General features: G+C 49.6%; 3 protein-coding genes across 4 annotated transcripts in view; all 3 read right to left on the bottom strand.

Moving 5' to 3' along the window:
- Positions 1–1,618: 1,618 nt before the first annotated feature.
- Positions 1,619–5,291, bottom strand: LOC131209236 (circadian clock-controlled protein daywake-like). Its single transcript, XM_058202249.1, has 4 exons — positions 4,868–5,291; positions 2,406–2,643; positions 2,202–2,335; positions 1,619–2,132 (listed from the first exon to the last, which is right to left on the bottom strand). The coding sequence occupies exons 1-4, from the start codon at positions 4,947–4,949 to the stop codon at positions 1,828–1,830; spliced, it is 759 nt and encodes a 252-aa protein (XP_058058232.1). The 5' UTR covers positions 4,950–5,291; the 3' UTR covers positions 1,619–1,827.
- A 1,752-nt stretch (positions 5,292–7,043) lies between these two features.
- LOC131209721 (circadian clock-controlled protein daywake-like) lies at positions 7,044–12,898 on the bottom strand. 2 transcript variants are annotated; one of them, XM_058202849.1, is made up of 4 exons: positions 12,557–12,898; positions 7,741–7,990; positions 7,545–7,678; positions 7,044–7,468 (listed from the first exon to the last, which is right to left on the bottom strand). In XM_058202849.1, exons 1-4 carry the CDS (start codon positions 12,690–12,692, stop codon positions 7,164–7,166), a joined length of 825 nt encoding a protein of 274 aa, XP_058058832.1. In that variant the 5' UTR covers positions 12,693–12,898; the 3' UTR covers positions 7,044–7,163. The 2 variants fall into 2 exon arrangements, with proteins under 2 accessions (XP_058058832.1, XP_058058833.1); XM_058202850.1 differs by lacking the exon at positions 12,557–12,898 and adding an exon at positions 8,566–8,820.
- Positions 12,899–15,073: 2,175 nt separating this feature from the next.
- Positions 15,074–21,808, bottom strand: part of LOC131208130 (klarsicht protein) — a 105,361-nt gene continuing 98,626 nt past the window's right edge. Inside the window, exons 12-15 of the mRNA XM_058200780.1 lie at positions 18,772–18,941; positions 17,791–18,080; positions 16,997–17,707; positions 15,074–16,918 (exon numbers count right to left, since the gene is read on the bottom strand). Of these exons, the coding sequence (XP_058056763.1) occupies positions 16,549–16,918; positions 16,997–17,707; positions 17,791–18,080; positions 18,772–18,941 (1,541 nt within the window). The 3' untranslated portion in view covers positions 15,074–16,548. The remainder of the gene's footprint in view (positions 16,919–16,996; positions 17,708–17,790; positions 18,081–18,771; positions 18,942–21,808) is intronic.

Below are 21,808 nucleotides of genomic sequence, written 5' to 3'. Positions count from 1 at the left end.
CACTTTCAACATTCAGCGACAAATTTCCTTTAAAACCCTCCAAAAAAAATTCAACCATTGCCCGATACTTGATTTCGTTGTAAAAATTCTGTGATACGTCGATACTAAATGGCTTGTAAAAAAATTAATTAAACGATCGATTGAAATGAAACTTCCCAAACGTTCATTTTCTTTTTCAAGGATTTTTCGGAGCTTTATTATACATAAATGCTTGGTTACAAAAGAGTACAGAGATATTACACATTGGGATTGCAGCTATTTAATAATTCTAAGGTATCAAAATTATTTCGAGATGAAATTATTTCGATTAAAATCAATTTAAATTACATGTTATGCCACGTGGCATTGAGTCATTCTATCATACTTACAACTAAAAGCTAATAACTAACAACATCTTGCAACTAGTTAACTTTAAAAATTCAGATTATTAGGTCTTGTATTGTTGGGAGGATGGAATTATTGCATCTATTGATTAGGCCCTCTTTTAGTTTGTTAATTTCAAACGATAGTCTTTGCGTACCAGCGAGGCTTAGGACGAGATTTGTTGGTGTTCTCCAGTGTAAATTGAGGATCATTTTGAGAATTTTATTCAGTCTGATTTGTATTGATTGGAAGTTAGTTTTGGAGCAATGCGACCACAGAGGAGAGGCATAGGTTAAGAGAGGGAGGAAAATTGTTTTATATATTAGGCGTTTATTTGAAAAGTTTAGTTTTGATTTTCTGTTGATTAATGGGTATAGCAGTTTGATGAGTTCATATGAAGAGTATACCAACAACAAAAAATTAGACTCGTAGCAGTGCCCTTCTGTTCGGAACGTAGCTACGAACTCGACGCTCCGAACTTATTGAACACCCCCGTAAAAGTCTAGTAAATTGAATGGGTGAACATTTTCTACGAAAACAGCACGAAAAAAGTTCCAACCTGCCATTTACGCGTGCGTTTCCCACATTTCTCTATTACCTAATAGAGAGCGCCCCTTCCAAGCGAGATCCAGATTCACACGAGAAGATGCGCCCGGCGCGAAGCATCACGAAACATCAACAATCTATCCGCCGACCTGGGCCGCCCGCCCGATCAGCGTGACGCAGGTCCCTCGGCGCATGATTCACAATCGAGCGGTATGTGCTCCTATTTCCACCATCATAACTCGTGCCCTCTCGCTCCCGTCTGGGGATCATAAATAATGCCACCACTTTACGGCGCTTCGATCGAAAAGTTCTCAGGGATCTCCGCCAGGAACGCGAAGAGGGCCGCCGCTCATTTTCTGCTGTATCTGTTTGCCTTCTCCGCCATCCATGGTAATTGCCGGCAACACAAGTGCCGCGTCAGCATTACCATTTTTTCCGGCTGTTTAGTTTGTTTTCGGCTTTGGGTTTCTAAGTGGTTCCTCACACAGCCATATTGCGTCGTACGAATTCCAGAAGCACGTCGGTGTCGGTCGGTCATCGAAGAGCTCGCCGGTCAATCGGCGGCGAATTTATGGCCACTTTAGCGAGCGAGCCCGGAAGATTGCGGACACGGTTGACACGTAATGGAGGTGGGTTCAGTGTCACGGCGGCTTCCTCTTTTCGGATGACAGACACTAATGGAGCGGAAGACACTGACAACTGAGTTTTAGTAATTTTATTGTACCCACCATTTTCCCGCACTTCATCGCCTTCCACCCCGGGTTGCCGAAGGCGGGACAAGCTTCACAAGAGGTACCCTCTAATACTACGCCGCCAGCTTTCCCTCCGCCGCCGGATTCGTACAGTTACTCACGCATTCACACATTCGCATTCACAAAGATCACAGATCACTAAAGTTCCTTCCGTCTGGCCTGGCGCTTACACCGGGAACAGCTCGTCCAGTGTCGCCTGTTGCATGATCTCGTTGGCCGTGCCCTTGAACGTTTCCGACAGGCTGCGCTCGAGCCCGGGAGTCAGCTCGTCCAGGAAGAGGCGCGAGTTCTCGTTGATGAACTGATTGCCGGCCTGGCTCAGCACCGGATCACCGCGGAACAGGTCCTTCATGTCGAACCGACCCTTCTCGATCTGGATGCGTACGACCATCTTCTTCACCCGCAGGTACTCCTTGCCGTCGCCTTTGCTGTACTTCTCGAAGTTGAGCTTCACGCGTGCCTGGTTATTCTCTGTGGGCAGACCGTCAACCGTCATTAGAGGATCGCTCGTTGATCGCCACCCAATCCAGGCAACCTTACCGATAACGCCCGCCAGATCTCCGACACCGGCAATGTTCAGCAGCAGCAGCTTGATCTTCAGATCGTACTTTCCCTTGAAGGATAGCTTCGGCAGGAAGATGTTGAAGTCAAACACCAGCTTCTCGAGGTTCACTCTGTCGAGGATTCGTGGATAAGAGGATATTGATCGGCATTGACAGACCATGGTGGACCGCAACTACTTACTTGAGGTTCTCGATCTTGAACTTGCTCGGACCGGACACGAGCAGATCGCTGAACGTGGCCTTAAACTCGGCACCGCGATCCATGTTGACGGCCGCCAGGGCGAGCGGTTCCATCGGCGGAATCCTGAAGTCGTCCGAAATTTTGCCAGTAGCGAGCCGCGGCCGCAGATCGTTGACGGACTCGGTGATGCACCGGCTAATATCTGGATCGTTCCGCTTGCACGCCTTGATCGTTGACGCTAATCCGATCCGGGTGAGGAAAAGGGTGGAAACGATTAGTGGAAATGCGATTGGCTAAACGCGGTCCCCGGCAATCGGGGATGACCTTCTCCGAAGGCGATGGCGGCGATGGTGATCATCAACTAGTGCCGGTGCAGCCCTGGAAGGGAGGCATTGAATCGAAACCGCCTGACAGAATACTAAAACCGCTGGACAATTGGATCCCTAGAAGCTTCCGTAGAGCGCCTCCACTGCCCCACCTGAGACCCCAACCCGAGGGGCGTGCGTGCTTTGAAAATTGAATTAATTCACACCCTGCCCCAAAGCGGACAGTGCGATCGTAACACACTCGCACAGGGAGCGGGCATACAAACTAACGTCTGGCCGTCGTGGGGACATCAAACGTAACATTTAACCTTCCATCGGACGGAGCACCGGTACCTACACGGATCCGTGGGCCAGACACACCACTTAGACCGGCTGTGGCGCTGGCTAATCAGGTGCACTAGGGCAACCTACAATGGCTGCTTCCTAGTAGGACAATCGTCGCAATTGTCGTAACCTCAAGGGTCACGTTGACGTCACGTTGAGGTCACCTCAGCTAATTGCCCGTACTCGATCATTATCTGCGCCTGGGCCGGGCGTTGTTATCATCGACCCGTGGGGTGATAATAACGGTTCTACGGCGAAGGATTCTGGAGACGACATTCCGTTAGACACGTTCTCCGGGGGTCGATATTGAAGGGTACACCCTTCGGCGAGATTCTTCCGTGAGTGCACTGTGATCAACGAGGTCACACACGGTGTTCCAGAAGCGCCATAACCGGTTGCAGGTGGATCGGTGATAGAAAATAAACATGTTCTACCTCGCCCTAGCCCTACTATCAGTGCGATTATCTAATGTTTGTGATTACGAGTTTGTTGGTCCCCAGTTCTATCTCGCAGATCAGATCAGCGCCAACGGGTCACGTTTCCCGAACCTGAAGATTAACGAGTTCAACCGAGAGCCCAAGGTGTTGACATGAGGCAGCGCGTGGCTACCCAATGTCGGACGGGGAAATGCGATGACGGTCCTCCCCTGACTAGGATAATGCATGTGGGACGAGCTGCTCTAAACTGTGTCATTTGGAATCGAAGACGGAGGTTTGCTTGTCAGACCACCTTAGGGTAGTAGTGGATGCCTTCGAAGATGGCAATTATTGTCACATTTTGTGCGGTTTGCTCAACGGTTCAATAGGTCCTGGGTTCTATTTTTAGTATGCTATACAATTTAATTACTTTTATCACATTAGTGATCATCTTTAATAGTTAGCCATAAAACGTCAAATATTAAATTATGATAACGAAAATGAGAACGAATAAAAATTGTAACGATCTACTCTCCCCTTTCAGCTACCCGTTTCGATGAGGTTCGAGAATGTTAATTTAACCTCCAATCCCATCATCGATCGTCGCAGTTTTAATCCGGACCCCGGGCTACCCTGCGGATGATTGCGGAACTTGCCAACACTTCACTCGCAAGGGGTAGCGGCTTATCGAGTCGATCGTTAAATTGTAGGCCCATTTCCACTTCATATGAGCGCCCGCTCAACGAGGGGTTAAAAGTGTTAGCGAGCACTTCACCTACGATCGTCTGTGATCTTGTTAGCCTCTTACGCCAATCCACCCCCTCCCTTGGTGTGGGAGAGCTCCAGGTTATGCCATCGATCGGTTCCCATTGCCAACGCGTAAACGGAAGCAACGGCTTCAAGGAAGCTGCCTGCCGATTTGCCGAAAGAATTTTGTAACATTTCGTGGGAGCCGTCCTATGCACTATTCAGTGGGCCACTTCCTGCGTGGAGGGTGTAGTTTTTGTTTCGGGTCAGCTAATGACACTAATTCACATCGAGGGGCTGCAGTCGGGAATGTTTGATGCGCCCTCGCGATAGATTGAAAGATAGCGATTTCTGTTGCATAACCATGAGCTTGGTACGGAAGGCACTCATTGAGCAAATCGAATCAGCTGATAATTAAAGATTGCTCTAGAAATAGGGTTCGTACGGTTCACACTAGGCCAGTCAGAAACTGGAGCATAAAGTTGAATGCGAATGCTCTGAGAGTCTACTCCTAAAATGTTTTGTACTATGATTTTTTTTTGATAACATATTTTGGCAAACGGTTGATGGTGCTTGACCCAAGAATCTTCAAATCGAACCCTTTTCAATCCTTTCCGTCATTTCGAGGCTGTTACTCTACAGTACTTACGAAGCGCAGCGAAGCTTCCGGCGATAAAAGCGAGCAACACCAGTGCGGTCATTGCCGCATTCGAACCCAACGGCGATCGCATCTTGTACCGGTTTTGTAGCGCCTCCAGCGGACGGGTTTCACTTTCTTCACCACCTCGTGACACACTCGACGACGCACACCGCACTTCCGCCGTGACCGTGACCGTGAACTTGCGTGGCGTGTGGCGCCGAACGAACGAAAGACTTCGATGCCGGCAAAGAAATGGACCGATGCGCCTTTTTGCTCTCACTTTGTGGCACTCTCACTTTTCCTTTGGCTGAATCGCGAATTCTATTTTGCTGCGTTAATCAATGTGCAAGGAACGAAAGAGGCCACTGAATGTGCCAATTTGACGGTGGTTCGAACGGGTGGGAACCTAGCGCGACGCTCGGTGCTTGTGACGGCAGCCGTCGACTGAGTAGCCCGGTGACCGCCCGGTGGCCACCTTTTATAGACGAGGACCCGGATCGCGTATTCGCGTTCGCACGTGGGGAACTGCACACATGCACGCACCGGGCTGAACCGAGCGCGGGGATCTCGGGGCGGAGTGTGGCGAGTGTCGGAGCGTGCACCGACGAGGGTAGGTCAACAAGTGGTTAAGACTCGCGCGCGCACCACAAGAGGATCGCAGATCGCGATCGCGTAACTGAGCGGCGGACAGGAAGAAGAAGACCAGTCTCGGGGAAGACACGGGCTTCCTGTCCCGGGCGAGGCTAGGGCGAGACAACTAGCGGGGGCCGAGAACCGGGCAAAAAGGTGATCTTCAATTTGTTCTCCTCCGTCGCCCGACGATGACTTCCGTTCTAGCACTCCCTCCATCTTCTTCTCGATTCGCCTCGAACTCAGTTCCAGCCAGAACCAGAATTGCGTGAATCGCCAGGTGACGAAGTTTGGGTCGAGTGTAACGTTATTATTGTTTTTTTTTATTGCAAGACACACCAAATACAAAATATCGATGGCGTTGTTTGCTAAATCTTGGCGCCCATTGGCAAACTATTAATGCCGCGCGTTACCTAATCCTGAAACTCGTCGCTTCTATCGACGGAACAGTTTGCGAGACAGAATCGATGTTTTGCTGTTGGAGGAGAGTATGGGCACGGACGATGACGTCATTCTTGTGGTTCGGCTTCCAGAATCGCCGAATTTCGAAGCGGTACGGTCACAATCGAGTGACCGAAAGGAATGTTCCCGCGGTGGCTGATTTAAGAGTGAGTTGGGTTCGAAATCGGAAGTATGTTTTTCTTGCGTTCTGTCGGGTAAACAGCCGTCATTTGGCGAAAATCAACAACTGCGATGAGTCAATTGATTTAACATTAGACTTTGTAACCCCAGCTTTGGGATGAGCGAGAATGTTGTGAAAACCATCGATGGAGTTGTTTCTGGTAGTTGTTTATTGACCTAAACCAAAAACATTGAAAAACCGGTCATTACTTTTCGGTTCGATTAGGTTTGATTAGGCATTGTATAAACCGATTAAATTCCAATTGATACACATTGTGCGGGGAATTCAAAGGAAGTTGTTTGTAAAATCCATCGGACTTATCCATAGTCAAGGATTCTACCAGCGGAGCAGACTATGCCAAGCAACTTATCACTTTTGATGGACCCGAAACGGTCTTTCCCATAATATCCCTTTCACCAGTTCGCCTGGAACCTCGTTATGTGATTTCCAGCATCGCCCGAGAATGCTGTTCGATCAGTTGCCTCATTTGTTAGCTCGTTCGATTATTGATCGGCAAGACGAATGCCGCATCGATTCAGCGAATTCAAACGAAAACCGATTAGAATGTGCATTGCATACATCTAGGCGCTTTCATTTGAAACGGCAATTTTTCAATCGGTTATGTCGGTTATGCCGTTCCAAAATTCCTTTTTGATTTAAATTCACTTTGGGAATATTGTGCCTAATTTTTTACCTGAACTTGTAAGCAATTAAATGAAGTTTACGGGAAACGAAGGTAAATACGATAACCAGTGAAACGAAACACATTCATTTGTGCTGTTGCGGACCATTAAGCAATGTTAGATATAACGTTTGCTTTGGAAGCCGATGATGTTTCTGTCAAATTATAATTTTATTCATTAAAACGCCTAAAATTGTCATCTATGAAGAATTTAATTAAAAAAAGTACCCAAACTACTATACAAGTGTTCACATTTATTGACATTGGTTCTCGTTTTTTCTTCCTTACCACAACAACACTTTGCCTGAACAGAATCCATGGTACATTTTCACTTCTGTTGGTTTATATCCAATCGAAGGCTCTCGGACACCTTAGCTCCAGGGGAAAACCTCATCGAACAGTGCATCCTTCACGACCTCGGAAGCGATCTTCGAGAAGAGCTGCGCCAAGTTTTCCTCTATGCCGTTCTTCACCTCGTCGAGCAGCACGTCCGGATTTTCGTTAATCGCCTGATTGCCGATCGCCTCGAGCGTCGGATCGCCGTTGAAGAGGTTTTTCAGGTAGAATCGTGCCTTGCCGAACTTGACGCGCAGCGTGATCGGGTTGAAGCGGAAGTACTCCTCGCCGTCGACCGTTTCGTTGTAGAACGTCAGCTTCAGGCTCACGCGGGTGTCGGCTGCGAGTACGGGCAAAGGAGTTAAATGAAGGCTACGATCCCGCAGAGGCCCGCACCGACGACAGGGAATACTCACTCAGATTCACCTGCAGGTCTCCCTTGCCATTGATCTGCAGTACCAGGATGCTCATCTTGAGGTCATACTTGGAGTTGACCTGCAGCTTCGGCAGCAGCAGCGTGGCGTTGATTTGGCGTGTGTTCAGATCGGTCCTGGCAAACGAAAGAAGCGGTAAGCGTATGCAGCGTTTTCGTCCTCCCCGTAGCTCACATACTTTAGCTTCTTCACGACGAATCCCGTCTTCTCGTGTGTGGCCCCACTGATGCGGAAGTTGGTGAAGTTGGCTTTAAAGTTCTCGCCCCGCTCGATGGTCAGACGGTCGATCGTGATCGGTTCCAGTGACGTGATGGTAAAGTTCTCACCCAAGTCCCCGGTGGCCAGACGGGGTCGCAGCTCCGTGACCACGTCGATGATGCACTGATTGAGGTCGGTCGTGTTCCGGGGACATGCCTTTAGGACGGGAGCTGGAAGCGGCAAGGCAAATGTTCCGATCAACAAAATGGAATAATTTGAACCACACCTAAACTAAAACTGTCCTTTAAAACACCGCGCAACGCAATACGTGTGAAAAGCGTGGCAGATGAAGCATAAAGAAGACCCAACTTTAGAGGGCACATCCGCACACAGCGAGTGACTCGAGTCTCTAATGAATATTAATATACCCATCCGCCGTGCACCAGATTGGAAATCGCAATCAATAAATTACTGCATTCATTTCCTAGAGAATATTGTTTCCTCGAGAAAAAAAAAAATGTTGGGCATCAACCGTTACGGTCCGGTCGAACGGTGGTCGGATCAAACAACTTCCTATCACACTGTTACAAAAACACGCGCACACACCTGCCGGGTAATTGGCCGCGAGCGGCGTTTATATCGTCGAAGGGCCCCGATTGTTCACCGACCGCCCGACGAATCGTTAATTGTTCGCTAATTTTCACACACAGTTCTCGCGGTCAGTTATGCAACGAGAGTGATCTAATTGTGAGGGGGTCTCGAATTTGTTGCTTTCGAATTTTTAATACGCGGATAGGATACGTACGGAACAGGGCTCCACTGTGATTGACGGCCAGCAGGACGACGAGCAGTGCCGAGGCCATTGGTTGGCCCCAACAGGCGATGCGTAAACTAAATCGTGGCTGCATCTTGCACTAATTTCGAACCCCTAACGAATGACGGGACCTGCTTTTGGTCCCCAATTCGAATGGGCCACAAAACAAACAGTGCCAACGTCAGTTAGCGTAACGGCCGTCTTCACTCGAGCAGGAAGCTCCACGCCTGATCTTGTCCGTTACGCGCCCACCACCAGAGTGTTGCCCGTCGTTCTAGCGTTCTCGGCATTTTATAGAGACCCAAATGGCCCACGCAAAGCCACCTCCACGGGTGAGCGCGGAGATGTTCGCGTGATTCACTGTGAAACCCTGCGATGGTGAGCAGAACCGAGAAACGCTTTTATGCCGCCGTCGGCACAGGGGATCGTCAAAGAAACAGGGGAAAGCCCTTCCAACGGCCGGCCTCAGGGCTCCCAGGATTCCATTTAGCACCTGGTGTTGCGGGCGGCGTTCGAAACAAAGCGACATAAAAACGGTTCCATTAGCTCGACCCATCCCGCAGGACACACTCTCGGTGGCGGGCGAAAGTGACAGTGCTTCGGCACGCCAATCCACGAACCGGTTCTTGCCCAGAACTCCCAGAATCCGGACACGCAAGAATAATTCGTATTCAGTGGCGTCGTTGCTAAATTAGCGTGTTGCTCACTCACGCGCGATAAATGACAGCAAACGGACGTGCCACTCAAAGAGAAAGACTCATCGTCGAGAGGCGTTGTTTGTGCGTTTAATTAGCTAAAGAGGGGTCTGTGTCTGTTTTTCCGATTGTCGATCGACACTGCGCAATGTAGCAGCCGATCGACGGTGCTGATGATCGAAGGAAACGGAACGTGCAGACCGAACGGCCGAGCATGGTTGGTTCGAAATTTATTCAAATTCCCTCCAAACCCAGTCGGCAACGTATCACGTCACGAGGCACATCCCCGCTTCCGGGCATTAATCAAAGTCAGTTGAAAGGTAACTCACTTCACGAAGAGTCTCACTGACGGGCGGCTGATTAGATGACTTTGCGCCTGTCTGCGCTCGGATCGGAAATACCGACCGGCAGCGCCGATAAACGGCAGGCAATGTGTTTTCCGCCTCCGAGGGAAGGAAACAAAAACGGACGCTTCTAATGGCATGCACGGCACAGATCCGCCATCTGCTCCGCGGCCAGGGGCAAGGTGGAAATCACCTTGAACTTGACTGAGTTTTTGTTAACGCCAAACGCAGAACGCGATCGCTACAACCACGAGCCAACGAGCGACGACGATGGTCGAGGTCGATCGAAAGACTCCAACGCCGCGGCGACGAACCTGCGGCTCGTGGCTACCGTTCGTCCGTCAGGTGTTACACTTTAGCGGTGCCAACCGTCTTTCCCCCGGCCCGGTTTGGGAAGCAACAACTTTATGAAGTGCAACTTGCCAGGCCAATTGGCAACCTGTTTTATCAGCATAATCACCCGGCGGCGACCGGTGGGCTTCCCCCCCGCCAGGGGCGAATGCGGCTAGTTTCTGATTGACACCCCCCCGGACAGTTTCGAATTGCAGATTACCCGGCCGGGAATCGGGATTAAATGCCGCGAACATAAGCAAACCAAACCAGTTCCAACAGTGACAGATTGGCCGGTTTGACAAATGGGTTGGAAATGAGCGAGTTGTTAAATGTGGCAGAGTCGAAGCGGGCAAAAAGTCCCGCCAAACGGAAATAAACACACGTTCATTCTACTTTTTAACGATCGTACCGTTTACTGTCGTTCGTGGTATTTTTGGCACTTTACGTTACCCCGGGCTCGGCGATGAGGCTCGGACCGTAATGGATCCTTTTGAGCTATATTTCGGCTGCCACTTTTTTTGCCGGTCACTCTTGAATCCAGTTTGGTCTCAGAAGCTATCGGGACGGCCATTGTCAACAACATGCTTTAGCGACGCGTCACGTTATTGCCAGTTGTTGACATTGGCCAACGTTTTCCTCACTTTTTCTGTCTTCCAGCAGTGCCGAACGACGAGGGTGAATGATCTCATAAAGAGTAGGCAAAAAAAATTGACGACTACACACCAACTAAATCGTGTCCGGAAAGCAAGTTCATCCTTCACGAAAACTCGCTCGCCCAGCAAAACTTATCAAACCAGGAACTGGAGCTCAAACTCGAGCTGTGTGAGAAACTCAGTCGAGCACGTCATCGGAACGCCGCGAAACGATCTCCACTCGCTGAGGGGAAAAGATTCTCATCGTCCGCGGGGGCTGTTCCCTAACAAGCGCAGCGAATTAACAATGATGATGATGGTTTGTTTGGCTGCCCTTTTATTTGCAAACGCACCCCCGATTACGTTCGTATCGATAATGAGGAGCCGCGGAATGGATGCACGTGCCAGGGGATAGATGTTTCATGCTTTTCGAACATTTGAACGCCTCCGGGCGGGGGCTCGGGCTTGCTGATCGACCCGCTGACCCGGCAAGCAGTTCGTTTCCATAGCCCCCACCACCAATTTACGAGCTGACACGTTGCTGTCAGATAAGGGTAACGCATAATTTAGTGGCTACGATCGAACGGCCGACTGGCGGGATACCGACTAATGATCGTCCCCTAAAGTCATCCATCTTACGATCGGAAATATAACAAATTCGAGCAGAATATTATTACAATTTGGAGTTCCGGTTTAACAGTTTTGCTGGTCCAACGTACAAAAGAAATCAACTTCCGGTGATTCGAAATTTTTTTTAGCTGTTCTTTAAAGTGGCCTCTAAGTAGCGACTATCCGTTTTAAGTTCTCCTTGGCATAGCACTGTGGCATTCTTCGCATTCAAGCGGCCTTATCCTTGGTGCGTGTGCTATTCTATTTCAAGCTATCCTCTACGCATGCAAAAAATGGCCAATATGGAGCACGGTCGGCCAGGTTTCACGTGCCGCCCGTGCAATCCAGCTCGCGTCACGCGTTTTACTGTTTTTTGCGTCACGCAATGCCCCGCCAGCACGTGAACGTGGGGGCTTTTTCCTTGCACTCGAATGGTGCTTTCTACGGCTCGGGACGTGACCACTGCCTCCACATTTTCTGTTTCCGATCTAGCTCTCCGTGGCTCAGTATGATGGTGACAATGAGCGATCGGTAGCTAATTAGATTGGACGACATTATTTTTCTAGAATATGCGCTACGCGTCGACGTGATGCGCGAAGGAGTGATGATTCAGGCCATCAACCGAGCACGCTAATGATGCGACTGGTTGAGTGCCATCCAATCAACGGTCTATTGTCGACGATAACTGGGTACTGTGGAAGCTATCGAACCGGTTACGAGAAAAGGAACGAAATAAATGTATTCGATAACAGACGTCACCGAGTGATGTAACCGTGAATCACAGGGCGCAAAATCTTAATGATCTGTCAATCGATCGCGAAGGGTGTGTAATACCTGAAAAATGGTCCTGAAATGTCAAACCAATTATTAATTAGCAAACCGCTTAGAATTTAAAAGTACGCTTTACGTAAAAAAAAATCGATGGGAAGCGGTACACATGTTCACATGTCAACGGAAACTAGCAAATTAGGACCTTAAAATTGAAGACTAAATATCAAATAGCTATTTCTCTAAACCTGAGTTCCAAGTTGCGCATTTCATCCTGATTGCCATGGTGCAACATTTTTCTTTGAGGTTTGAGCCTAATTTTTTAAATGTAAAACGGATCGATCGATCGATCAGATTCTTGATTAAGAATTCTACCACCTTTCGAGAGAACGCATGACACTAGCGATCGACTAGAACCTCGATCTTGAACACAACTCCGAGACGGAGCGCATAAAAATCACGATCGATGACTGCACATTCCACCACAAAACGTGGTAACCGTCAGCCAACCGATGGCGATCACGTACCCCAACGAACAAAGTGTCGCACACAATTAGCCTAACAGGAGCAGAAGCTGAAAGAACCTCGTGTTCGTACTCACGCAAACCGGCACCGACGAAGCTGATCATGGCCCCGGCAGTGACCAGAATGTAGGCCACCGTCAGAAGACGATCGATCGCCTTGGCCCCCCGCACCGGTGCTGTGGGCATCGCCGGCTTAGCGCGCACTGTTCGCATTCTGCCTCCAAAATCGGTGTCGTCGATATCCTTCGATGTTGGTGGCCTCCCTTTGACGGCGGAGCGCCTGCGGACTTGGATCAGGTTAACCGACGGCTAGTTAAATGCCACCACGCACTGCCACTTCAGGGGGCCAGAGAGACCTCAGGGGGTGTTCGTTGGCCGGTTTCTTGCAGCGACACCGATCCTAGCACCCTAAGTTCTGAGCACCAACTAACGCCACCGTACCGTGCGGCTACTCTATTTATCTATATTGTACCGATACGCGGTTAGGCGATCGACACGACTGTGCGAGGCCCGGGGTGCGCCGAGTGGGTGAGCCGTAAGAAGTCGCGAACGGAAGGTGGCGAGGCCAGTCGGTAGTGTGTGGGAGGGAGGATGGGTATATCGCGTGTATCGTGATCGTTCCACTTCCAGATTCCAGACTTAATCGTTCAAGAGTGTCGAGTATGGAGTCCTGTTGTCGGTTGTCGGTTGTGCCGTGCCACAGGACTCTTCGATGGCCCGTTCGAAACCCCTCGGAAAGTAGGATGAGCGGGCACGATCCTCACGGAAGTCCTTTCCTTCAACGACCACTAATCGCTACTCGGGGCACTGAGGCTACCTGGTGATCGTACGCATTGCTAAGCTGTGTAAAGAGCAGCCAATTATCCATCGGCTAAGCGTCAATTACAGGGAGATCGTACATCATAGATAGGGGGCCGAAATGGGAGAACATAAGCAAACGAATACGGATCTCTCGTTGACGATAACGATCAACGTTGAACGCTGCGCGTGGTGCGGTTCAGCTAACGTCATGAACCGGCGGTATTCGCGGCGGAGACTACAATAATTTCCCGGGTCCCGAAGCAACGCCTGGCCCCAGGTGCTTCACATTGTTTCCGTATGTTGTACACCGGTCAATTGATGCGTAAAGTTATCCTGTACCAATGCTTTTAAAACCAAACCACCGAGCGGGGGCCAGTTCGTAGAAATACGCATCACACCGTTGCCGATCATTAGCTTGATCGCAACCCAGAAGCGGGTGGGTTCATTAATGAAATCAAAGCTCACCGAGGCGGCAAAGGAAGAAGAACCGTGTTAGATAAGAGGCTGATTCGAGGGCAACAATGTTTGAAATTGGCTGCCGCTAATTATTCCGAACATCCGGTAGATGAAGGAATTTGGTGTAAACTGAAAAAAAATCCAAATTTCCGAAGCGGACACTTTATCCATGCTTCGGAAAGCGTTACTAGGAAGCAGTTCCAAAATACGATTGATTTGAAAAATTAGATATGTTTAATTGAATAACAGTTCTCACGGGGATTCCATCAAATTGTACTGAAGTTGGAACACACTTCCTAAGGACCGTGGTCCGGCGTAATTGCAACCACGAAGTCGGCGAAGGCCACACCGGTGCGATATGGCCGTGCACGGATGTTTCCGACGGTTCTGGTGGTGGCTAGGTCGTGCCAATGACGAGCATGACGCTTCAGAACGAGCTGGAGGTTGCAATGTGCTAAAGGAACGCCGTGGATGACGGATTGTTTTGATGCTTTACTCAAACATTGCGAGGCTTGTCTTTGCTTGCGTGCGTTGAGTTGGTCAAGTTACACATTTATTTGTATCGGAAATAAAGCCACTTGAAATATCTTCCCAACACACGGATGCAGCCTTCGCCATTTTCGCTTCGTCAGTGGCGAGGGAGAGGAACAAAAGCAATTCTTGTCCCCTCAATGGTGTCGCCATACTTTGACCGCAATCGATCAATCAAGTGCTGCCAATTATCGGGTGACTCCTCCTATCGTCCAATTTGCCTACCGATCCGATCCGACAGCCGGTGGAGCGACGGAAGCAACCGGTGCCACCCGAATGATAGCGTAGAGTACAGCGGGAGAGAAGGACACATGGAACGTGTGATACGAGCCCATTCGGCTACCTGCGACAGTCTCATGCGACCCTGTTCCAAAAGCTCGTTTTCGGTCCCGAGCGCGTCGGAGAAATTTTGCGTTCCGAGAACCGGAGAACCCAAAATGACCTCCAACGATCACATGCTGCCCTGGTATCTTTGGTCCGATTTTGTCACCGCGTTTGAGGGGAGAAAAATTTCGAACCGTACGAGGGGAATTCGGCGATTCTCGGAAGAAGCGATTTCTTTCTCTTTGAATACATACACAATTAAGCAGTTTTGTGGTATGCGTGGACGTTTATTATCTGTGTTTGGAGCGAAAGTGAACGAACCCGATCAAATGAAGCGAAACAAATGTCCTATCAGCTGAAGCCATTCGGCACTCGATAGAGGACTCGGTTTTCTTCCTTACCGTTCAATTATTTCGGATGCAATTTTCTTTCATCGCCAAAGAACACAGAAACAAAACAAACACACGGTTGTACTGTGAAAAAAGAAAGATAAAAAATATTTATTCTTTTCCATTTTCCGCTCCTCCGTTTTTGCACTTATCTCTAGGCGTTTCTCTTATTGCGTCTACGGCGTTCACCGTTGTCGTCTAAGTAGAGAATAAAAATACAATTATTCATTTGCGGTAAGTTGTTTGTTTTGTGGTCATTGCTTGCGCACAGTGGCGCACGCTTCGGTTGCGCCCCGGGAGGCAAACATAGTAGACTCCGCGAGCGGAAGTGTGCCGAATGGCGGAAGTAGCGCGCCGGCAGTATCTCCTTACGATTACGATCATGGTCCGATTGGATCGGGCTGCCCGGTTAAGAAGTGTGCATGAAGGAATGGGCCAACGGCAGGTGTAGAATAAAAGTGACTGCCAGCGGCAAATGGAACGAACGAAACTGGAAGGTTTTGTTACAATTTTACAATAATTATTCCAAGAACAGCTATGCTCTGTTATCTGGGCAAAATGGAAGTGTTAGACGTAAGCCACTTTTTACACACGATGCTGTACAACCAAATCCAACCAAAAACTAACCAGATTTTAGTTATGCACATTCGAGCGCGGAACCAAAGGGACTTTTCGTGGAATACTAACGAAGGGCAAATACTTCGAGCGACGCGGAGCGATCCTCAATGTTGGCAGTATCTTCGATTTCTTTTCTTTTGGGCCCGTTACATATTTATACGTTACTTCTTAGCTATTGCGGCACTTTGCGAGAAAATGGTGTATTAAGTTGTGCAGCGTTTGTTCGAATGTCATCACCCGCGACTGCTGCATGTGTATGAATGGTTAAAGGCACTGTAAACGCTTACGCTTAGTCGATGATGTTAGGAGTTTGTTAGAATGTTAACTAGTTTTCTTGTAATTTTGATAATATAAACACTTCAAGAAGCCAAATCTTTTGAAGGTGGTAGATCTATTAAACTGAATGGTAGTAATAAAGTAGAAAATAGATAGTAGCCAGATAGCCAGAAAAAATTGCATCTTTTGATTCGCCTGCAACTTACACCTACATAACAACTCATCAAACGATTCGATCGCGATCGATGAGCGCTTCTACTCGGTGTAAATTTAAACATTAAAAAATACATATTAAAGATCTGTTAGAACCGCTCCGCAAGGCGCGAATTAGTAGATAAAGAATATTGCAAGCGTTACGACGTACGTAGAACTAGATCTGGCAACTGACGAGATAATGAACGTAGGAACAACATTGCAGAAGGAAAGGGAAGGCAGGAGAAGACAATATGATATAGATTAAGTTTTCTTAACAACGACGTATGTGGCGAGTTGATACTACTTTACGTTGTATCGACTATCTAACCATTATATATCTCCAGGATATAAAAATCTATCCAAAAAAAATGGGTTAAAATGAACCACAAGCACTCGCGTCCGACCAGCAGTGGCCGCACGCGAATGCCCTTCGATGGTGGTACACGGTGGTCAACCTCTTCCACTATCTCTCCCACTTCCTAGATCGGTGGTGGCCCCTTCAGGTATCGCAACTGGGGCGTGAAGCTCATCGAGTACGTGTTGAGCGCATCGCAGCAGTGCGGCTCGAAGAAGCAGGCGGCACACATGACCAGTACCAGGGCCAGCTGGACCGGAACCGCAATCTTGGTGATGCGCCAGACCCAGCGGTTCTGCGACAGCTTCATTTTCGTCGTCTGCACAATGCCCAACTGGGTTGTGGATTGTTGCATCGCGAGCAAATGTTGCCTCTGCAGTTCCTCCTGGGCTTCCTGCTCCTGCTGCAGCTGCTGGAGCGCCTGCTCGTCGTCCTCGTTCTCGGTTGCTTCGGCGGAAGAATTTCCCTGCGATGCGTTGTTGCGATTCTTTTTACTAAAAAGTCGAAACATAGCACATTATAAACGGCACCTTTTGCTTTAAATTAGCTCTTCAAAGTGTCGATCAACCTACCGTGATGGTGATTTCCTGTTTTTGTTCTTTACTGATGCACTATTGTTATTGTTATTTCCATCGGCCACATCCTTGCCAGAGGCTACAGCGGCCGATCGGCCGTTCTGTTGTTGCTGCTGCTGCTGCTGATCCTGATGATTCTTTTCACTCATGATAATCTTCCGGCAGGTACTCTGCAGCGAACGCAGATCGTGTTCGGCCATCTCGAGCCGCTTGGTTATCGTCTGCATGGCCTCACTGCCGGGAGCGAGCGACACCTCGAGCTGTTTCACCAACCGCTTCAGGGCACTTAGGCGTCGTTCGCGCTCCGAAAGGCTCCCATCAGATATGCCACCGCCATCGGAAATGCCACTATCAGACAGAGAACCATTGGACGAGAGCTTAACAGCTGCCGGCAGTACCCCCGCCAGCATCTCTCCGTTTTCGACGTTCCCAGCTTCTTCTTCCAACGGTTGCCCCGGTTCGTCGGCTCCGTTCGGTTGCTGTGGCTCATGAAAAAGCGGATCCACCTTCTCCGAGAGCGCTTTCACCACTTCCTTCACGCTGTTCACAATCTCCTCGCTCGGACCGCTGCCACTCTGGAGGGCACCTTCAATTCCTTGAAGCTTACCGCGATCCCGGTCCAGAGTGTCACGAAAATCGATCAAACCGTCCTCAAGCTGCTTCCAGGTCATCATTGAGGTGGTCAGATTTTCGATGCGGTTCCTTATTCTAAAACGGAAGAATAACGAAGATGAGCATTAGAGCATAGCTCAGCGAAAGAAGCGTGGTGCACTCCGGACCATCGGGCTTACCGCACTTCTGCCTCGTCCCAGGCGCCGTACAGGGCCGTGATGCTATCCTTGAGCTCCCGGTTGACGGCCGTATCCTGGCGGATATCGTTCAGGCAATCGTAGCACGCACCACACTGGCCACCGATACAGCGGACAAAGTTCTTGTCGCGTTCCAGCAGCTCCAACCGCTCGCCGACCGTCGGATCGAGCAGTTCCTTTCGCTGCAGCTCCTGGTTCGAGACCCAATTGTGGACGGTCGCGTTCAGGGTCAGCATCTTCGGGCGCTGGTTTTGCAGCACTTTGTGTTCATTCTGGAGAAGAGGGAGAAAAAATGAATTAGAAAAACCTTAGTTTGGTGGGCTCTAATTTTCACACTTCAATTATGTCACACGGGTCGGAAGGGCCACTTCGTGGAGGTCATCCCATTTATGAGTTTACATTTACGCTGGGCTTCATTGCGTCATTGTGCTTTGGACACCGGAGCGATGATTCGTTCCACTTTGAAGACGATAAAGCGAACGAAGACTCAACACCCAGAGACTCGTATCTTCTACTTTTCTCGCAGTTTACGATGCGTGATGACGAACGAGTCTGCACAAGTCGTTACCCGGTGTTATCAAGAAAACAGTATCTCCGGTCAATCTTATCTGCCGCGGTGATCATCTCCGACACGCACCGGTAACGATCGTGTACAATGGGACGGGGTTTCGAAACGAAACCCCAAACGCTCCACGATGTTGCACGTGCCGTTCCACGTGGAGTCACTCCGTGTGCCAGCGTTCGGTTAATGCAGCTTGACGGTTGCCACGTAATGGCACTTAGTACACGCGGAGTTTAAAATTCGGTATTTAATAATTACGGCAACAGTAATTAACACACGAAGCGGTTCGCTTTGCCGAGTGGCGGTGTGTTCGTGCCGATCGATTCGTTTCGTCGATTAGTTCACTCGCACGCTGTGTGCCTAAATACTTTCATCGCACTCGATTCTCTCACCGTCCTTACCTTCAATCCATCGATCGCCAGCTGAATGTGCGACTCCGAGCAGATGTTGAACGTTTTGCTGCCGAGCGCTCCGATCACATCCTTTAGCAGCTGCACGTCGGCCAGGAACTGGCTGGTGATGACCCGCCGCTCGCTCCAGCTCAGCAATCCCTCCCAGCAGACGATCGTATCTGGAAGAGCACACACCGATCGGGAATTAGAGATGCGGCAGAATTGTTTTGTCTTTTCCAATGGGGGCCGATGGCGCAATAGAATCGGTACCGTAAAGTTTGTCGGTCTGCACGGCGACGTGCACCGGCTGGCACTTGACCATAGTCTGGCTGCCGGTCACCCCAGGGTACAGAGAATCGGTACAACTAACTTCACAGTGGAGCGCTACAGTCCCGCCATCGATCACGATCGTCATAACAACAAACCACACAGATTGCTCATTTCCTCGCACAACGACTAACGATAGGTGGTAATCCGAGCGGCTTCCCGATTGACCCACGATCACTGTCCCACTCTCTCTCTCTGTCTCGCTCTGTAGTTACGGTAATCGAAAAGCGACCCCCGGATCAGCGACCTTCCTGGTCGACTACTCGCCTGGGTTTACTAAGCGAAACCTCGGCGCTCGACTAGACAAACCGCACACCGCCCTGTGCTGCGGTGTTTGTGTTAGTTAACCGACGACGACGACGCACTCGGGTGCGACCGTGATGTGTGTTGTTTTCGGATGGCCACTCTCCCTCTCACTGATCACCAAACCCACCGACCGGGGCGCCAGCCAGTTAAACATTACCGCGGAGTGGCGGTGGCGTGTGGCATTATCATCTTACAGAAGCCAGAAGCCCCCACCACTGACGGGAAGTCGTTCCGGAGCACCTTCAAAGGCGAGGGCTAGAGTTTCAGAGCCACTACTAATCGGAATTAATTCACCAATCAAACGGTGCGCTTCAAGCACTGTCTTCCACAAGATTAGGGCGGCGGCAAACAACGACGCAGTTTAAAGCACTTTGCCAGATGCCGCAGGCCGAGTCACTTATCGCAGACGTGCTGCTCTCGAACCGTAGCTTCTACTGTGAAATCTCCCCAAAAAAGAAAAACCCGCGGAGTATCGGATGGCGGCAGCTTCCAGTGAGGCGAACCAATTCTATTAAACGAATGACGTTTGATTTGCAATTCGGTGTGGCCGTAGGGGGCATGCGCACTACCGACCATCGTATTCGAGCGCTACGTGACGCTCACTGTCAAACCGTAAACTGTTTATGCAATACACACCGCCGCAAAGAGCGGGTTATTTCGATGCCGTTCGATTTACTGTAACAGGTGGAGGACAAAATAGCGCTGCTGCTGGGGGGCAGCTACGGGCGCGTTCGGTTCGTTGGCTTTCGCCGTGGCCTTGACCCGCCCAAAAATTAGGGTCTCATGACCTACATTGCTCATCGCGGTGAGCCCGGAGCGTGTGCTCTGAAGGTGACCCATCACCGAAGTGCGAGTGCGATTGTGCGTGGACCACAGCAATCTAGGTCATCGGCCTACACGGAGCAAGGACACGGGCATCTGTCACGGTCAAGGATGCTGGCGAAGGACATCCAGGGGGCTGCTCAAGGACGCGACAGTTTATGAGGTCAACCGACGATGACGATGGCAGGACGAGGGGTTTAGAAGCGAAGCGAAGCGGATTATGATTTTGAGACTTTCGTTGGATGAATGACGAGCGAATTTCTTTCACGGTTCTTGATGGAGTCGTTCGTGCGTAGGTCGGACGTCGGTCGGTTGGCGGTTTTTGAACGAACTTTACGCCGTCCGTTGGTCCTTGATTCTGTCGGTTCCCTAGAAGCTACTTACCGTCGGGAAATGTTTCATGTTTCGTTCTACAGGTTCGTTAGTCTATCATTCTGATCTACAACTACCATACGTGACCTTGGCGATCTGTTTGATCATTAAGTCTGATTGTTGGATGTTTCGATCTTCTGCTAAACTACTGCTTCTAAAAACCAACTACTAGACCAATAAAATATATAATAAAGAGTACTTTAAGTATTAGAAAGTTGATACTAATTTGTCAAAAGTCTACTTTCTCTCGAAACGAAACTGAGGCCAACACCATGGGTCAATGATAGTGATGCTGGGTGTCAGAAGCGTGGTGATAAGAAAGCATGCGAAACAGCTGATAGAAAAGAAATAAAATGTATACAAAACACACACATATAAACTCCTACATCAATACTAAGACGGCACCATCGACGGACACACGGATAGCAAAACGAACGGGAAGAGCGTACGGTTCTTACAAGTTACCCCAACAGAAACCCATATGGACAAAGTGAGAAGGCGGGTGATGAAAACAGAAAAAATGGTGCAACCGATGCGTTTTATGCTGTGTTTTAATGCTGCGAAACCGCGTGATGCTCTCTTTATTCGACCAAACGTTCAACAACACACAACACATAGAGTTCATTTAATTTTGTTGCAGATTTTTGTGCTTGACAAAGTAATAAAAATAATAATGAAACACAACGAACAGTTTCGGAACACACCCGCGGACTAAAAGAAGCTTTCTGTGTGGCCTGTATCCAAATTTCCGTTAGTCGAAAAATCAAAAGCCAAGTTTCCCGACGCCACCCGAAAAGATCGATCGGCGCGTACCGATCGAACTTTCGCGTGACGTACGAAGGCATGAAGGCGATCGGGGGCGATAGCAAGGAAGGGCGGGCAGTGAAAGAGTGTGGTGAACACCAAGAAGCCCTTCCGACCGGAGGCTGCCTACGCGGCTCGACAACTAAATGATGCCGACTGTCAGCCGCTTGAGAAGATCGTTCGCTTCACTAACGAGCCCCCGCTTCGCGATCGTGCCGGTTGACGCACCGGGGGCCTGAATTTGGGCACTACGGGCCGGACGATCGCCGGCGAAAAAACCCACCATCCGGTAGAATCCGCTCAGCACGCTCACGAAGAAGCGGTACAGCGTAAAGTTGCGCACCATGTTGCCCATGTCGAGCAAGAAATCGATCAGCCACGCTATGAAGCGGGTTATCCGAGCGCAGCGGCACTC

This window comes from Anopheles bellator, chromosome 2, assembly GCF_943735745.2.
Source record: "Anopheles bellator chromosome 2, idAnoBellAS_SP24_06.2, whole genome shotgun sequence".
In the NCBI taxonomy this organism is placed as follows: Eukaryota; Metazoa; Arthropoda; class Insecta; order Diptera; family Culicidae; genus Anopheles; species Anopheles bellator.
The sequence above is the reverse complement of the archived record's forward strand: the minus strand, read 5'-3'. Positions and strand labels throughout refer to the sequence as shown.